Below are 19,865 nucleotides of genomic sequence, written 5' to 3'. Positions count from 1 at the left end.
TACGTGGGATGTCAACTCGGAATATAGACATGATTTTTGTTTACTTAAACTTTTAAAAATAGAATAAAATCTAGTAGAAAAAAAATGCGCACCAAGCTAGCACCAAAACCAAATGTGCGTAATAGTGCGCAATATTATTAGTACTTTAAAAATTTACATTAGTTTTTTGAGAAATCGGAAGTAGCGTAAAGTACTACTTCCGGTCAACGGAAATTACTCAAAATTTAACAGAAGGTAGAGAATTAGATCTTTTACTTATATGTGAAATTTCATTTATCTATCTGAAATAGTACTCAAGTTATAGGCTTTTGAAAAATTCAAAGTAGAAAAAGTACCACTTCCGGTTGTCGGAAATCGCTCAAAAGTTGATACGGATCTACGATTTTGATATAATACTTATATATGAAATTTCATCAACCTAGCTGTAACGGTACTCAAGTTATCGTGTTTACACACGGACACACACACAGACACACAGACACACACACACACAGACATACGGACAAGATTGCAAAATTATGTTTTTCCGTATCAGTGAGGTGTAAAACGTCGAGATCTGTAAAAATCTCGATTTTTTTTTTTTGCACGATTACAATACTTTCTCTATACTTCGTATATACGAGAAAGTAAAAACAAAATTTGAATCCTTCATTGAACGGCTCTTAAACCACGTACAGAACTTATACAACCAACCTGAATTATTTCAGTTCAGTGAACTTAAACTTTAAAGGAAAGTGAATAGGATCTATACTTAACATACATATGATAAGTCCTTTAGTTCTTTTTACAAGCTTTTATTTAACTCACTTCCTCGTCGGTCTGTCTGTCTTGACGGAAACGCAGGAGTGAAAATTCGGACAGTTCTACTTGACCGATACGATTCACAGTTGGCACGTGGGTCAAGACATGAAGACAATGCAATCTGAAACTAAATTTGACTTAATTGGATGCCTAATTGATTTTTTATGAATTAATTAAAATTTGGACCGAATTAGTAGGCATGTCTAGCCAACCACACCACACGCGTCATCAATAGCTGCGCCATCACGACCACGTAATGGCTGCGTTCAAAAACCATTGCGCGTCTACTGAACGTGATATTCAGTAGGCGCGCAATGGTTTTTAGTCATGTAACTCTATTGTAGATAAAACATGTAAAGTACTGAAAAAAAATTCATAAAAAACGTTTTAATAACAAGCTTTTATGTAATGATGCACTAAAAAGTAGAAAATAAATTATAGACTACTATTTAAATAACTATAAAGAAAAGCGTGGGTGTCTTCCTTAACATTAATAAAGGTATCCAATAGATACTAAAGTGACCCACGCTTTTCTTTATAGTTATTTAAATAGTAGTCTATAATTTATTTTCTACTTTTTAGTGCATCATTACATAAAAGCTTGTTATTAAAACGTTTTTTATGAATTTTTTTTATTACAAGCTTTTATTTAACTCACTTCCTCGTCAGTCGTCAGTCGACAGTCTGTCTGTCTAGACGGAAACGCAGGAGTGAAAATTCGGACAGTTCTACTTGACCGACACGATTCACAGTTGGCACGTGGGTCAAGACATGAAGACAATGCAATCTGAAACTAAATTTGACTTAATTGGATGCCTAATTGATTTTTTATGAATTAATTAAAATTTGGACCGAATTAGTAGGCATGTCTAGCCAACCACACCACACGCGTCATCAATAGCTGCGCCATCACGACCACGTAATGGCTGCGTTCAAAAACCATTGCGCGCCTACTGAACGTGATATTCAGTAGGCGCGCAATGGTTTTTAGTCATGTAACTCTATTGTAAATAAAACATGTAAAGTACTGAAAAAAAAATTCATAAAAAACGTTTTAATAACAAGCTTTTATGTAATGATGCACTAAAAGTAGAAAATAAATTATAGACTACTATTTAAATAACTATAAAGAAAAGCGTGGGTGTCTTCCTTAACATTAGTAAAGGTATCCAATAGATACTAAAGTGACCCACGCTTTTTTTATAGTTATTTAAATAGTAGTCTATAATTTATTTTCTACTTTTTAGTGCATCATTACATAAAAGCTTGTTATTAAAACGTTTTTTATGAATTTTTTTTACAAGCTTTTATTTAACTCACTTCCTCGTCAGTCGACAGTCGACAGTCTGTCTGTCTAGACGGAAACGCAGGAGTGAAAATTCGGACAGTTCTACTTGACCGACACGATTCACAGTTGGCACATGGGTCAAGACATGAAGACAATGCAATCTGAAACTAAATTTGACTTAATTGGATGCCTAATTGATTTTTTATGAATTAATTAAAATTTGGACCGAATTAGTAGGCATGTCTAGCCAACCACACCACACGCGTCATCAATAGCTGCGCCATCACGACCACGTAATGGCTGCGTTCAAAAACCATTGCGCGCCTACTGAACGTGATATTCAGAAGGCGCGCAATGGTTTTTAGTCATGTAACTCTATTGTAGATAAAACATGTAAAGTACTGAAAAAAAAATTCATAAAAAACGTTTTAATAACAAGCTTTTATGTAATGATGCACTAAAAAGTAGAAAATAAATTATAGACTACTATTTAAATAACTATAAAGAAAAGCGTGGGTGTCTTCCTTAACATTAGTAAAGGTATCCAATAGATAATAAAGTGACCCACGCTTTTCTTTATAGTTATTTAAATAGTAGTCTATAATTTATTTTCTACTTTTTAGTGCATCATTACATAAAAGCTTGTTATTAAAACGTTTTTTATGAATTTTTTACAAGCTTTTATTTAACTCACTTCCTCGTCAGTCGACAGTCTGTCTGTCTAGACGGAAACGCAGGAGTGAAAATTCGGAAACTTCTACTTGACCGATACGATTCACAGTTGGCACGTGGGTCAAGACATGAAGACAATGCAATCTGAATCTAAATTTGACTTAATTGGATGCCTAATTGATTTTTTATGAATTAATTAAAATTTGGACCGAATTAGTAGGCATATCTAGCCAACCACACCACACGCGTCATCAATAGCTGCGCCATCACGACCACGTAATGGCTGCGTTCAAAAACCATTGCGCGCCTACTGAACGTGATATTCAGTAGGCGCGCAATGGTTTTTAGTCATGTAACTCTATTGTAAATAAAACATGTAAAGTACTGAAAAAAAATTCATAAAAAACGTTTTAATAACAAGCTTTTATGTAATGATGCACTAAAAAGTAGAAAATAAATTATAGACTACTATTTAAATAACTATAAAGAAAAGCGTGGGTGTCTTCCTTAACATTAGTAAAGGTATCCAATAGATACTAAAGTGACCCACGCTTTTCTTTATAGTTATTTAAATAGTAGTCTATCATTTATTTTCTACTTTTTAGTGCATCATTACATAAAAGCTTGTTATTAAAACGTTTTTTATGAATTTTTTTTACTTTCTCGTATATACGTAGTATAGAGAAAGTATTGTAATCGTGCAAAAAAAAAATCGAGATTTTTACAAATCTCGACGTTTTACACCTCACTGATACGGAAAAACATAATTTTGCAATCTTGTCCGTATGTCTGTGTGTGTGTGTGTCTGTGTGTCTGTGTGTCTGTGTGTGTGTCCGTGTGTAAACACGATAACTTGAGTACCGTTACAGCTAGGTTGATGAAATTTCATATATAAGTATTATATCAAAATCGTAGATCCGTATCAACTTTTGAGCGATTTCCGACAACCGGAAGTGGTACTTTTTCTACTTTGAATTTTTCAAAAGCCTATAACTTGAGTACTATTTCAGATAGATAAATGAAATTTCACATGTAAGTAAAAGATCTAATTCTCTACCTTCTGTTAAATTTTGAGTAATTTCCGTTGACCGGAAGTAGTAATTTACGCTACTTCCGATTTCTCAAAAAACTAATGTAAATTTTAAAAGTACTAATAATATTGCGCACTATTATGCGCTTTTTTATTTCGCGTTCACTTGGTGTGCAATTAATTTGTCTACGAGATTTTATTCTATTTTTAAAACTTTAAGTATTTAAAATGGATTAAAAATCATGTCTATAGCCCGAGTTCCCATCCCCTGTTATTTTATATAAAAATATTCGAGAAAGTTTAGGGGAGATCACTCCCGGTTTATTTCATATCAATGACTTCCGAACGGAAATGATATTGTAAAGGAACTAATTCGTCATGTAGTCTAGACATGAATTGTATAATTTTCTTTAAGTATTTAGTATTGAAATACAAATCATACATGGCTTTCCTAAGTCACAACAAGATAACCATTTTATTTAACCCCTTACTTTTACTTATAAGACTACAAAAAGGGTATTCAAATTGAATGTCGGAATTAAAAAAAAAGAAAGTGTTAATCTGCCCACTGGACCGTAGCAAGAAAATCCCCATAATCTGATTACTTGAATGTTTAAAAAATGAATTAGATAATCTATAGCATTCTCCTGTCAGTTTCTAAGCTATTTTATTGCTTCTTATAACCCCTAGGGACTCAGTGTGACAGTAGTTTCGTCTCCGTGAAAATTTTCTCATGATTTCAATAGAAATGTAAATTTGACAGGAAAACTAACAGGCGATGCTTACACACAATAGAGGGTCACCTTCAGGATCACCGCCTATTTACCATAAACTTCTCAAATAAACATTCGACTGCCAATAACAGATACATTCTACGCTTTAATTTGCATAAGAAAATATATATCAAGCTTACTAACCGATAACATTGTACACAAGGATTTGCATAACAAACTAAAATACGCGTTCAACTTTATAACCAACGTTATACAACCCAACAATTTGCATAATTCGAATTGCGAACCAATAATATTGAACCCAACAATTTAAATAAAAAACAAAATATAGTTTAAATTTTGTATCAAACAAGCTCACTAACTGACCATCTTTTACATACTTTACGAAACTATTTATATAATTTATATTTTTTTTAGAGTTATCTTTTATCTATTTACACTACAGTATAGATCTAGTAGTATTTATACAAAAGCTTAGCAATATTTACATAAACAATAATTACACTACGCCTGAACATTATGTACACATCACTCAAACAATATTCACACTACAAAATACTTATATAACATCTTGACAATATTTCTAGCCAACATTCACACAACACAATAGTTTACACTGCACACACCTATATTTACTTTTCACCATAACTCTATTCACAAAACACCCTAAACATATTTACAGTACACCCCAACATAATAATATATATATATATATATATCTATATATATAAAGCAAAGTGGTCGGGTGCCCGATAGGGCACTTCCCGGCGCCGCAGGCGCGTCAAATTTGGCACGATGGTGCCTTGGGGCAATAGAACACGAGGGCCGGTGACGGTTGGCCGAAAAGTCTACGGAGAGGGGGTCAAAACTGACCTCGACTGACCGGCGCCTTATATGGGCTATATTAAGAAAAAATTTTTCCTCCGACGACCCCCCTTGAAATTTTGTGAGGTGGTAGGAGAACCCCTTGGGGTGTCACAATTAACTCGGCATATCTGGGAAAACTTCGTAAAGGGGTCAAAACTGACCAGTCGTATTTCCCCATATAATCTTTGTATTTTATGGGGAAAACAGAGGGTCATTTCAAAACGGATTTTAGGGCACTTACCTTCTTTCCATCTGGCTAAGTTTTGGCATGCTTATAGGTAAATGGCTTGGCCGTAGGGCAGACATGTCGGTTTCACTCAAAGCCCTCGACGAGGGCTAAAAAGTGACCGCGAGTGAAATTCTCTTTATATGAGCTATATTACGAAAAAAAATTTCCTCCGACGACCCCCCTTGAAATTTTGTGAGGTGGTAGGAGAATGCCTTGGGGTGTCAAAAAAAACTCGGCATATCTCGGAAAAATCGGGAAGTGGGTCAAAACTGACCAGTTGTATTTCCCTATATAATCTTTGTATTTTATTGGAAAAACAGAGGGTCATTTCAACGCAGGCTTTAGGGTACTTAAACTCAGTATATCTGGCTAAATTTTTGCATACTCTTAGGACAATGGCTTGACCTTTAGGGAAAACTGTCGGTTTCACTCAAAGCCCTCGACGAGGGCTAAAAAGTGACCGCGAGTGAAATTCTCTTTATATGAGCTCTATTACGAAAAAAAATTTCCTCCGACGACCCCCCTTGAAATTTTGTGAGGTGGTAGGAGAACGCCTTGGGGTGTCACAAAAAACTCGCCATGTCCGGGAAAAATCGGGAAATGGGTCAAAACTGACCAGTCGTATTTCCCTATATAATCTTTGTATTTTATGGGAAAAACAGAGGGTCATTTCAACGCAGGCTTTAGGGTACTTAAGCTCAGTATATCTGGCTATTTTTTTGCATACTCTTAGGTCAATGGCTTGACCTTTAGGGAAAACTGTCGGTTTCACTCAAAGCCCTCGACGAGGGCTAAAAAGTGACCGCGAGTGAAATTCTCTTTATATGAGCTCTATTACGAAAAAAAATTTCCTCCGACGACCCCCCTTGATATTTTGTGAGGTGGTAGGAGAACGCCTTGGGGTGTCACAAAAAACTCGGCATATCTGGGAAAACTTCGTAAAGCGGTCAAAACTGACCAGTTGTATTTCCCTATATAATCTTTGTATTTTATTGGAAAAACAGAGGGTCATTTCAACGCAGGCTTTAGGGTACTTAAACTCAGTATATCTGGCTAAATTTTTGCATACTCTTAGATCAATGGCTTGACCTTTAGGGAAAACTGTCGGTTTCACTCAAAGCCCTCGACGAGGGCTAAAAAGTGACCGCGAGTGAAATTCTCTTTATATGAGCTTTATTACGAAAAAAAAATTCCTCCGACGACCCCCCTTGAAATTTTGTGAGGTGGTAGGAGAACGCCTTGGGGTGTCACAAAAACCTCGCCATGTCCGGGAAAAATCGGGAAATGGGTCAAAACTGACCAGTCGTATTTCCCTATATAATCTTTGTATTTTATGGGAAAAACAGAGGGTCATTTCAACGCAGGCTTTAGGGTACTTAAGCTCAGTATATCTGGCTATTTTTTTGCATACTCTTAGGTCAATGGCTTGACCTTTAGGGAAAACTGTCGGTTTCACTCAAAGCCCTCGACGAGGGCTAAAAAGTGACCGCGAGTGAAATTCTCTTTATATGAGCTTTATTACGAAAAAAAAATTCCTCCGACGACCCCCCTTGATATTTTGTGAGGTGGTAGGAGAACGCCTTGGGGTGTCACAAAAAACTCGGCATATCTGGGAAAACTTCGTAAAGCGGTCAAAACTGACCAGTTGTATTTCCCTATATAATCTTTGTATTTTATTGGAAAAACAGAGGGTCATTTCAACGCAGGCTTTAGGGTACTTAAACTCAGTATATCTGGCTAAATTTTTGCATACTCTTAGGTCAATGGCTTGACCTTTAGGGAAAACTGTCGGTTTCACTCAAAGCCCTCGACGAGGGCTAAAAAGTGACCGCGAGTGAAATTCTCTTCATATGAGCTTTATTACGAAAAAAAAATTCCGACGACGACCCCCCTTGATATTTTGTGAGGTGGTAGGAGAACGCCTTGGGGTGTCACAAAAAACTCGGCATATCTGGGAAAACTTCGTAAAGCGGTCAAAACTGACCAGTTGTATTTCCCTATATAATCTTTGTATTTTATTGGAAAAACAGAGGGTAATTTCAACGCAGGCTTTAGGGTACTTAAACTCAGTATATCTGGCTAAATTTTTGCATACTCTTAGGTCAATGGCTTGACCTTTATGGAAAACTGTCAGTTTCACTCAAAGCCCTCAACGAGGGCTAAAATGTGACCGCGAGTGAAATTCTCTTTATATGAGCTCTATTACGAAAAAAAATTTCCTCCGACGACCCCCCTTGATATTTTGTGAGGTGGTAGGAGAACGCCTTGGGGTGTCACAAAAAACTCGGCATATCTGGGAAAACTTCGTAAAGGGGTCAAAACTGACCAGTCGTATTTCCCTATATAATCTTTGTATTTTATGGAAAAAAACAGGGTAATTTCAACACAATTTTTACGTTACTTAACCTCTGAACATCATGCTAATGTTTTGCATACACTTCTATAGATGACTAGGCCGTATGGAAAAACTGTTGGTCAGACTCAAAGCCCTCGACCAGTGCTAAAAGATGACCGCGAGTGAAATTCTCCTTATATGAGATATATATAAATAATTTGACGATCGATCCCGTTAATATTATTTGAGGTCGTAGACCGACCCTGGAGGGTAACAAAAAACTTTAATCCCGTCGGAAAAAGCTATTGTAGTCGTTAAATATGTTTATATATCGTATTTTCTTATATAAGCATAGTAACTGTTTGTTTTAAAAAAAAGTAAACACAGAGATACGTCATTCGGTTAATTTCCAAGGGAGGTAACCTTTTTAAATAATTATTTTTCAAATAATTGTATACTATTTTAAACAGAAACAGAAAACGACAAAGTATAGCATTTGTTTTAGATAAAAATTAGTTATTAATTAAGCTACGTATCATAATTAAATAAAAAATTAATTTTAAAAGTCAATGTAATATAAATTATGAGATATACTGTTCATGGAACCTCTGTAGTTCTATTTCCATTTTAGTTATAAATTGCGTACTTTCGAACATTTTCTCTGAAGGCTGATGTTAAAGAGCACAGGCCTACAACATCTTCTCTAAAATTAGCATTACTGTTTACATTTAAGCACTCCACGCCTCATCCATCACCTAATAATTACTATTCAAATTATCAAATGATTTGAAAACCTAAGCGAAGCTAGGCAGTATGCCTAGTATATATATATATATATATATATATATATATATATATATATATATATATATATATATATATATATATATATATATATATATATATATATACATATATATATACACTACCCCCACACTATATACTATTTACATCAATATTTCAGTCAGTCTCCCTCGCCAGTATGTGTAACTGATAATACTAGCCATAAGAAGGTATGTTTACAAACAGCCGTCTCTACCTGTAATAAACTGACTTCATTTTCACACCACAAGTTTTGAGCAAGAGACCCCCCCCCCCCTTAGCACGCAACGAGTGCACAACATAACAGGAGTTTACAACAGCAAACAAAGGATGTCACTGAGCGCTTCTTGTGTGTCATGCGCATGACATGACATGCTGTCAGATGTCATGTTACGCTTCTCTGGTGACATATCCTGGTTTGTCCGTGATTCGTTCCCGTCCTGTTGTTTGTATTCAGCCGATGGATGAGGATGTGGGTCGACAATTGTACCTTGTAAACAATTTTAACAGAATGTTCCTAAGAGATTCCTTGACATTTTAACTAGACCGTGATAAATCTTAAGCGTAATTTGTTTCATTCACAAGAAGCTAAGTCTACTTAAAGTCCCATTTACAAGAGAATAAAACTACTTCAAGTCAAATTTATAAAACGTTAAGCCTATTTTAAGTCCCATTTACAAGAGAATAAAACTACCTCAAGTCAAATTTATAAGACGTTAAGCTTATTTTACGTCACATTCATAAGAAACAAAGCCTATTTAAGCCATCTTAATAAAAAATGACCACAAAGCTTCTTTCAAGTTAAATTTACAAAAAAACTGCCTATATTAAATCACATTCACAAGAATCTAAGCCTACTTTATATCACATTCACAATAATCTAAGACTATTTTAAATCACATTCACAAAAATCTAAACCTATTTTGAATCACATTCACATCCTATTTTAAGCTAACAAAAAAAAAGACAAAGAACAAGACAAAGTTATTTAGAATCAGATTTACCAGAGACTACAATTATATCTGTCCTCCCAGTTGGAACCCCAGTAAAATAAATGAATGTTAGAGGAGCGATGATATGTTCCTTTGGTTAAAAAAAAATTAGCCACAGTGATATGTATCGATCTAAATTTTTTCCTAGACGCCTAGCTTTTATGTTAATCTTTTCATCATTTTACGACGACAGGTAATGGGATTAACGATTTTAAAGGTGACTGGAGTAGATTTAATGACAAATTAATTATGACGAAATATACCTGAACAAAATACCTGTGTGTATTACACAACTACACAGCTACACTGCTACACGCAAACACACTATTTACCACTTTAATATGTATTACCTACATATACACAAACACTCTCTCACACGCAAATACAAACATACACACACACACACACACGAAAACACATGGTTTTAAAAGAAATAATTTCTTTACTTACTTTTGAATTCTTCAATTTTTTTAACACAATATTAATTACTATATATATATATATATATATATATATATATATATATATATATATATATATATATATATATATATATATATATATATAAACATATATATATACATATGTCCCAGTTAGCCTCGTAAGATAATGGATTCGAGCTCAGAGAAAAATGAGATGTCATTATCTATTATTGTATCCGGCTCTGGTGTAGATGATCATGCCAATTTTAGGCGGCAATTTCTGCCGCAGTTGGAGCAGACGATTGTAGTTGGTACAATTCGGGCAGATGTTTTCCTTCTCCTCTCAATGGCTACCTTGGCCCTTTTTCCTTCAATGATGAGGGTGCCAGTCCGTACGGTCTGTCTCCACAATGTTGTCTTGGGCCAGCTACTCCCAATTAGTTCATTAGGTCTGTTATCATGAGTATCTGTTTTGAATAGAACCCACCAGACCTACAATGGACGTAGACTCCATTTTTGTTAGACTCAAAAGCTAAGCTCAAAACACCGGTGAAAAGAATGCCAAGAAGTGTAGCGTTACCATACATTCCTACTAGATTCCAGTCTTGATTTGAAAAGATTTATATGCTGAGCCATCAAATATGACAATATCCTGCATATTTTCGTACAAAGCAGACACACTTATCAGCAGTTTAGGGAGGGGGGGGGCAATTCTTTCCAGCACCTTAATCACTCTCCATTGGCTACAACGAAAGCCATCGTTATATCAATTAAAGCAATATACAGTGACCGCATTTGCTCTCTGCACTTCTCTGGTAACAACCTGAATGAAAGTATCATGTCTATACTGGATTTTTCTGCCCTAATTCCGCAAATAGTATACAATCACATAAAGATGTGATTAATTTAAAAAAAAATTCTTCTTATATTCAGGAGAAGACAAATTGCAGAATCAGCAGATTTCCTTTAAACACACACTACGTGTTTTACGTCAAAGCCATTTCACTAGGAGGACAAGGGCTAGAAAGTCTAGTCGACATATGGACAGGTAAATATCTCTTTTTAAAGTTTTAATCACCTGGGTACATACGAACCTTAACATTAGTAGGACAAGGGCTAGAAAGTCTAGTCGACATATGGACAGGTAAATATCTCTTTTTAAAGTTTTAATCACCTGGATACATACGACACATGTCACTAGGAGGATATGTTGTTGATGATGTGGTAGGTGGATGTAAGACCATATGGTTGATGATGTGGTAGGTGGTTGTTAAAGCACGTTGTTGATGATGTGGTAGGTGGTTGTTACAACACATGGTTGATGATGTGGTAGGTGGTTGTTACACCATGTTGTTGATGATGTCGTAGGTGGTTGTTACACCATGTTGTTAATGATGTGGTAGGTGGTTGTTACACCACGTTGTTGATTATGTGGTAGGTGTTTGTTACTCAAGTTGTTGCTGATGTTGTAGGTGGTTGTTAAAGCACGTTGTTGATGATGTGGTAGGTGGTTGTTACAACACATGGTTGATGATGTGGTAGGTGGTTGTTACACCATGTTGTTGATGATGTCGTAGGTGGTTGTTACACCATGTTGTTAATGATGTGGTAGGTGGTTGTTACACCACGTTGTTGATTATGTGGTAGGTGTTTGTTACTCAAGTTGTTGCTGATGTTGTAGGTGGTTGTTAAAGCACGTTGTTGATGATGTGGTAGGTTGTTGTTACACCATATTGTTGATGCTGTGGTAGGTGGTTGTTACTACACGTTGATGATGTGGTAGGCGGTTGTTACACCATGTTGTTGATGATGTGGTTCGTGCTTGCTAAAGTACGTTGGTTATGTGGTAGATGGTTGTCAAAACTATGCTGCTGATGCAAGCACTAGTTATCTGATTATTTAGATTGTTGATGTATGTGGTCTCCACTAGAAGTTTGATTAGTTAGATTGTTGATGTATGTGGTCTCCGACTTAGAGTATGATTATTAAGATTGTTTTTATTTAATTTTCTAGTCTTCAAGTCACCGCAAGATACAGAGAATTCAGGTAAGCAGACCAGAGCATCAGGTGTATGCATTCTTTATTGCTTTTCTCACCCCCCCCCGTCCCCAATTTACGTTCCCCCTTCATTGCAAGATAGCGTATCGATTATTCGATTTCTGCCGGTATTGCTAGTAAGTTAAGGTATAACATTTGTTTTAATATTGGTTTTGGTTTAGTATTAGAGTTTGGCTTTGATCTAGTTTTCGTGTAGTTGTTCAAAACTTTGGTTTAGATTTTGGCTAGGAAAAGGAATAGATTAATATATAATCGGAGCTATGATTATCGAATAGCGCTACGATACCAGGAAAAATAATTTAGATACCACAATGCTGAAAAACATTAGACTGCCCTTCTTCGTGAGTCAAGGTATCGCTTATTTTTGTATGCAGGTATCTTACAATTTGATAACAAATTTGACAAATATCTCAGGTGCTTAGATTCAAGGTTTTAAAGTTTACTGTAACAAATAAATATCAAAACGAAGATTTCAAATTTAACTAACATGTATGTCGTTCCCTGCATTAAGGTTGTTTTTTTGTCTTCGTGATTGTATTACATTTGTTGCACAATAACGAATTTAGACTGAGTTTTGGCTTCATGATGCCTTATTCTAAACTAGCCAATGACGACGTTCACACAATATCAATACAGTGCGGGATATTGTCAAACATTTCTTACGATTTTCAAACGTATTCAAGAGAGAAATAAATGTGATACATGTACTATAATATACCCTGCCAGTCGTTATTCTGGGTCGGTCAATACTGACACCTTCCTTAAACAAAACAGTCGCGGTGTCAAGTCTTTCAGGTTTGACGTTAGTTTTCTGTTCGCCGGTCAAAAGCAGGAATTTAATAACATAATTACACCAAGTAAATTCCATTCCCGCTAGAATGTTTCATCAGATCAGATTTTTTTTTCATCTGAAAGACCCCCCCCCCCCCTCCCCACCTACCTCACTCTGATATTGGATTTTTCTTAAAACCAATAAAATACAAGTAATAAATGAGCATCAAGGAAGTTATTGAACCTTTTTCATATTTTTTTTTAAAAATAAGAATTTTTCTACATCGTTCCTCACTGACCTTTTTTGTGTTTTGCTTAAATGATCTCGAGTCGATACTCGGGTTTTTAACCCGGATGTTTAGCACATTAGTGCGTTTAGCAAGCCTGGTGTGTGTTCAGATAAAAGAAACTGGCAATTACAAGATTAAAAATAGACATTCTCCGCCTAGTGTCAGCAAGGATGTGAAGAACTGCTCCAGGAATTCGAGTTAACCTGTGTTTTAGTTGCTTCCAGCGATATTCTCTGTTGCCAAAACATTTTAAAGACTTTGATCGCGGCGGTTCTGTTTGAGATGTGGTTTTTGAAACGTTTTTGTACACTAATATGTTAGACGTTAATTCTTAAGTAGGTTAACAGGCAAAGATTGATGACGTTCTTTTGTAATAAAAAAACAGAGAAAAATTCCTGAATAATTTGTTTATTTACAATCAAAATTACACACACACACACACACTCACACACAAACACACACACACACACACACACACACACATATATATATATATATATATATATATATATATATATATATATATATATATATATATATATAACAGAAGATAAAAGAAGATAAACAATTACACATACATAAAAGAAAGGAAGCAAAAGTGATTTTATATAAATGTATATAACTATTTGCACACACTCACAAACACACTCACACACATACACACATACACACAGACAGAGCATTAAAATGTAAACTTGATATCAGTTTACTTTTTTTATCTCACTACCCATGTGATACTTTCTTTGTTCGTCCATCCTAGATATAGGGAAGCCCGAGAACAATATTTTATCCACTTCTAGATTCCACTTCTACTTCTGTCAAAGCGATATTTTTAAAAAAGCTAATACGTAGTTTAAGATCATATGACAATGTAATGTGACATGTTTAATTACATTTTAAAAAAATGTACTTATAGTATCCCGCTTGTACACACACATTCAGTGCAATAAATTAGTTCGCATTTTTTTAGTCTTGCTTATCAAAAGTAAAATATATATCTATAACCTTATATAAAAAACTACAGTAATTTAATTAGTAGCGCATTATTATAGTTAAAGAATTTTTTTTTTACATTTTTCTTCTTCATACATAAAAGCTTTGTTTATTGCGTTTTTGAGCATCTTATATATATAAATAAATAAATAAATATATATAAATATATATATATATATATATATATATATATATATATATATATATATATATATATATATATATATATATAACATAGTTTTGACAAACACAAAATAACATATCTTAGAGTTGTCCCTGGCTGAACTAGTGCTGTGTGTCACCATCATTCCCGTGTCTCTGGCCATCACTGGGGTGGCCCTGTGTGTCATCTACTACAAGAGGCTGAGGAAGAAGGTCAAGCGAGTGGCCATCAGGGACCTCAACAAGAGGCTGGGGTTCAGAGACCCAGGGTTGAGGGTCTCCATCGGGAACTCTTTGAGGAGGGAGGTAAGTCTAGCGGGTTGCCGGCTTGGGGGGGGGGGGTAGTTAGACCAGTAAGTAATTAATTTGATAGGTAGAAATAAATGGTTGACAATTTTCAGGTTGTCAGGTTGGAGGTATTAACAACGAGAAGGATAAATCGATGGTTGGTGTTTGATTTTGGAATTAGCCGAAATTTTCGGGTTGGTGTTCAGTGTGGCGTTGATCGGGTTGACAATTTTCGGGTTGTCAGACCTGTTATTAATTTCGTTTATAAATTGCTAAACAAAAAAAGAATTAAAACTAATCTATATCACACGTAATTACTGGAACATAAAACATACGTATCAGTCGGATGCGAACAATAATACGGCAAGCTTTAATGCAGGAAGAACAACGAAGATTTGTTATAGGATGTAAGGTCGAGTTAATTTGTGGCCTTCCTACAGGTAGTTCTCATTAGCAGCTCGGGTTAGACGTCCCTTTAATAACTTGACATGTCAAAGCGATTAATTACGAGGGCTGTTGCTATTGATTTATTATTAGCCGGTGATGTCAAAAGCCTGCTCGCAAGGTTGTGTCTGAAGACATTTTATCACGTAGTCGCCTCGTCTTAGTTTCGTGGCGGTCTAAAATTCAACGAACTCTCTGCTCCGGTATAACAATAACCATCCCATAATGTCGTTAATTTATGCCATGTGACGGTTCAAAAGTCAACGAGAATTATGTTTACGGGCATTAAAACATGTATGTTAAAGCCATACATGTCAATGTCGATCAACAAACCCCTCCCCTGCATCAAAATAACCATACCATGTCATTGATTTATTCATGTGACGGTTCAAAGGTCAGTGAGAATTATGTTCCCTGACACCAAAACGTGTATGTTAAACCCATACATGTCATTGTCGATCGCGGGGCATATGAGAACAAACCCATCAAGTTCACCGACATTGACAGGCTTAATACGTAACCATTAATACTATAGGTGAGGTAGAGTTCACCTGTTTCCCTTACTTGGGCTTATGAAGGGGCAGTGGTCAGTCCTATTTCAAGTCTTCTTTTGTGAACACACTCCCGGCTAACCGAAATGACCAAAGTTCCTTAAAATACCAAAACACCTGACTCAATTCAAGCATCGTACGGACAACACAACGGGAGACCAACCCTTTAACTTTCGCACCAACAAACCTACAGGAGACCAACCCTTTAACCATTGTATCCCACCCCTATAGGAGACCAACCCTTTAACTATTGCACCAACAAACCCACAGCAGGCCAACCCTTAACTATTGTACCCCCCCTACAAGAGGTCAGCCCCCTTAACTATCGCACCAACAACCCAACAGGAGACAATTCCTTTAGCTATTGTACTTCCACCCCACAGGAGACCAGCCCCTTTAACTATTGTATCCCCACCCACACAGGAGACTAACCCTTTAACTATTGTACCCCCCACTTACACAGGAGACCAACCCTTTAACTATTATACCCCCCCACCCCCAAATGAGACCAATTCTTTAACTATTGTATCCCCACCCCCACAGGAGACCAACCCCTTCTACATCCGCACCAACTCTGCTGAGGGTGGGGACGTCCAACCCCTGCTGGCCACTGACGAGTACGAGATCGACTTTGAGAGCCTCAAGATTTTCACCACGCTCGGCGAGGGCGCGTTCGGGAAAGTTCTGAAGGCGGAGCTGTTGCCTACAGAGAGGAACAGTTCCCGGTTCGGATCTGAACCCAGGACTGTGGCCGTCAAGATGCTGAAAGGTAGGTCTATCACAATGATTGGTTATTGTTTGGTATTGTAACCTGTTTTTATCATTGGTTTTTACTAGCCTTCAAACACGTTTCTGATTTGGTTTTTGTTATGTATAGTGACTGGTATTTTTATTGGTATTACCGGTCTTAGGGCAAGTTTTCGATTTAGTTGTTGTTAAGTATTGTAACTGTTGTTTTTGTTGGGATTAGCTGGTCTTAAAACTTATTTTTAACTTTGCCTGCTGTTGGCTTTATTGGCGACTTTATAATTAATGAGAACCGCACACAAAATAACTATATAAAGTAACAGGACAGGCTCTTTATTGTATCCAGTGTATATCTAAAGGCTTAAAATAGATTCAAGATCTCCGTTTCTTCGACTTCTCTAGGCCGTTAAGTATCTAATTCAGAGAAGGTAAAGCTCGAATGACTGTATATTATCTTAACGTATACCAAGGTCACAGATAAACTCTTTTTTTTCTGCCTCAGACATGTAATATACAGCTTCAGTTTTCCTTTGCCCAAGTTTAAAGTCTTCTTTCCAAATGGCCTTGAGCATACTTGCTTGTCTAAGCGAAAAAAAAATCGCAGCAAACTTATGTTTTCAGTAACATTTTTAAAAAAAATCTCGTTTCTGTCTTTAACACCATGCTATTGTTATACAAGCATGCAATTATATTTTTTACATTTTTTTTATGCCAGAGCACGCAACACCGGAAGAGAGAAGATTTCTTCTGCTGGAGATTAGCGCCATGAAACAACTGGGTCACCACCCCCACATCGTCACCATTCTGGCCTGCGTGACCACGATCAATACGCCTTGTCTCATCATGGATTATTGCCCTTTAGGCGACCTGAGAAACTATTTAAGGCAACATCGCATTCAGGTACGGGAAATCTCAAGGTGTTTTGTAATTTAACGAATGGTCTACTTATTTCAGGAATCGGATACGACTGTCAATTTTATTTTAAAAGTGAAGGGTAATATCTAGTTTAATGTGAATAACAAATCCCAAATCGATATTAATTTCCACTAAAAATTAGAGTAATTTCGTTACGGGGGCGAAATTTGGTTTACTGATTTTAATTTTTTCCTTTAAAAGGATATTAATTACAGAGTATGAGAAAGATATTTTTACGTATTTGCAAATATAAGGCTAGGCATATTGCAATATTGTGTTTGTTTGTGCAAACGAAATAACTTGACGTGGGCGTTTAATTAACTACATAAAAATAAAAAATAATTATCTTTTAAAGTAAAGGTCATGCGTTAATTACGTCAATCACCCGGACAGAACGAACGATAGGCACCGTGGGTGGACTCAAGAAATATGACGTAGAACACAAGAAATGCCATGTAGAACACAAGAAATACAAGCTAACTCATAAGATTTATGACGTAACGTTTTAAAAATAATTTCGCAAGAACAGAATCTGATGAGCAACATTAATTTTCGTTAGCTTTAGTTTTATATGCGAAGTGGGCGGTTTTGGAAATTGGGGATGTTATTTTAGTGAGGATGGATCAAAATCAGACATATCTGAGTGGCACCAATTTAGATATGGCTCCATTTCTTGCGTGGCATATTCCACTGTGGTCTGATGTCATTACAAGCTCATTAAAACGTCACAGGTGATGTCACATTAGCCCACGTCACGTGATGTCACGTCAGCCATTCTCACGTGATGTCACATTAGCTCGCCACGCATATTGTGATACTAGCCCGCATCACGTGATATTGTTTACTTTCTGTAGTTAATCAACAGACATGACAATTTTAAACAAAAGTAATCCCCATTCTAAGCATGTCCGTTAAGCACAAAAAGTATTGTATCCACCGGCTTTATTTCTAGTCTCTTAGTTCAAATATTTCAAATTTTTTTTTGTCACTGAATGATCAAACCAAGACCAGAAGCATTGGTGCTATATTAATCCCTGCCGTATTGTTGCTATGGTGAAGTCCAGCAATATTATTGCTACAGTTAAACCTAGCAATATTTTTGCTATAGCTAAAACCCTGCCGTATTATTGCTATGGCGAAATCCAGAATATTATTGCTACAGTTAAACCTAGCAATGTTTTTGTTATAGTAAAACCCCGCAGTATTGTTGCTATAGTTAAACCCCGCAGTATTGGTGCTATAGTTAAACCCTGCAGTATTGGTGCTATAGTTAAACCCTGCAGTATTGGTGCTATAGTTAAACCCTGCAGTATTGGTGCTATAGTTAAACCCTGCAGTATTGGTGCTATAGTTAAACCCTGCAGTATTGGTGCTATAGTTAAAGCCCGCAGTATTGGTGCTATAGTTAAACCCCGCAGTATTGGTGCTATAGTTAAACCCTGCAGTATTGGTGCTATAGTTAAACCCTGCAGTATTGGTGCTATAGTTAAACCCTGCAGTATTGGTGCTATAGTTAAACCCTGCAGTATTGGTGCTATAGTTAAACCCTGCAGTATTGGTGCTATAGTTAAACCCTGCAGTATTGGTGCTATAGTTAAACCCTGCAGTATTGGTGCTATAGTTAAACCCTGCAGTATTGGTGCTATAGTTAAACCCTGCAGTATTGGTGCTATAGTTAAACCCTGCAGTATTGGTGCTATAGTTAAAGCCCGCAATATTGGTGCTATAGTTAAAGCCCGCAGTATTGGTGCTATAGTTAAACCCCGCAGTATTGGTGCTATAGTTAAACCCTGCAGTATTGGTGCTATAGTTAAACCCTGCAGTATTGGTGCTATAGTTAAACCCTGCAGTATTGGTGCTATAGTTAAAATCGCGAAGTATTGGTGCTATAGTTAAACCCTGCAGTATTGGTGCTATAGTTAAACCCCGCAGTATTGGTGCTATAGTTAAACCCTGCAGTATTGGTGCTATAGTTAAACCCTGCAGTATTGGTGCTATAGTTAAACCCTGCAGTATTGGTGCTATAGTTAAAATCCCGAAGTATTGGTGCTATAGTTAAACCCTGCAGTATTGGTGCTATAGTTAAAATCCCGAAGTATTGGTGCTATAGTTAAACCCCGCAATATTGGTGCTATAGTAAAACCATGTGACTTTTTTCCCTAGGTCAGGTACATACCCGACACCTCTTTGATCACCGCCTCAACCCCTGCACGGGCCATTGCGCCCCTCGACCACAAAGGTGAGTACATTCCATCTACTCAAACATTTCTTAAAATGTAAATTCTTTCGAAAAATGAATTAATTCATCATGTTTTAACAAACCAAAGCATTCACACTTTCATAATATATATCCAGAATATTTCAATTATATTTTAAACTGCTCCACCAAATGTTTGAGCTGTGAAGGTTCTTATATAACCATCCATACTATTTAAGCGAAAGGATTCGGGTATT

At 36.3% G+C, this 19,865-nt stretch overlaps 1 protein-coding gene across 3 annotated transcripts in view; it reads left to right on the top strand.

Moving 5' to 3' along the window:
* LOC131935210 (uncharacterized) overlaps positions 1-19,865 on the top strand; it is a 98,261-nt gene that overhangs the window by 68,424 nt on the left and 9,972 nt on the right. For all 3 annotated transcript variants that reach the window (XM_059291583.1, XM_059291584.1, XM_059291585.1), the window contains exons 12-17: positions 11,126-11,240; positions 12,206-12,238; positions 14,573-14,772; positions 16,293-16,518; positions 17,212-17,396; positions 19,575-19,650. In XM_059291583.1, the coding sequence (XP_059147566.1) occupies positions 11,126-11,240; positions 12,206-12,238; positions 14,573-14,772; positions 16,293-16,518; positions 17,212-17,396; positions 19,575-19,650 (835 nt within the window). The remainder of the gene's footprint in view (positions 1-11,125; positions 11,241-12,205; positions 12,239-14,572; positions 14,773-16,292; positions 16,519-17,211; positions 17,397-19,574; positions 19,651-19,865) is intronic.

This window comes from Physella acuta, unplaced genomic scaffold, assembly GCF_028476545.2.
Source record: "Physella acuta isolate Inbredline_101_S28 unplaced genomic scaffold, ASM2847654v3 ptg000137l, whole genome shotgun sequence".
NCBI lineage: Eukaryota > Metazoa > Mollusca > Gastropoda > Physidae > Physella > Physella acuta.
The sequence above is the reverse complement of the archived record's forward strand: the minus strand, read 5'-3'. Positions and strand labels throughout refer to the sequence as shown.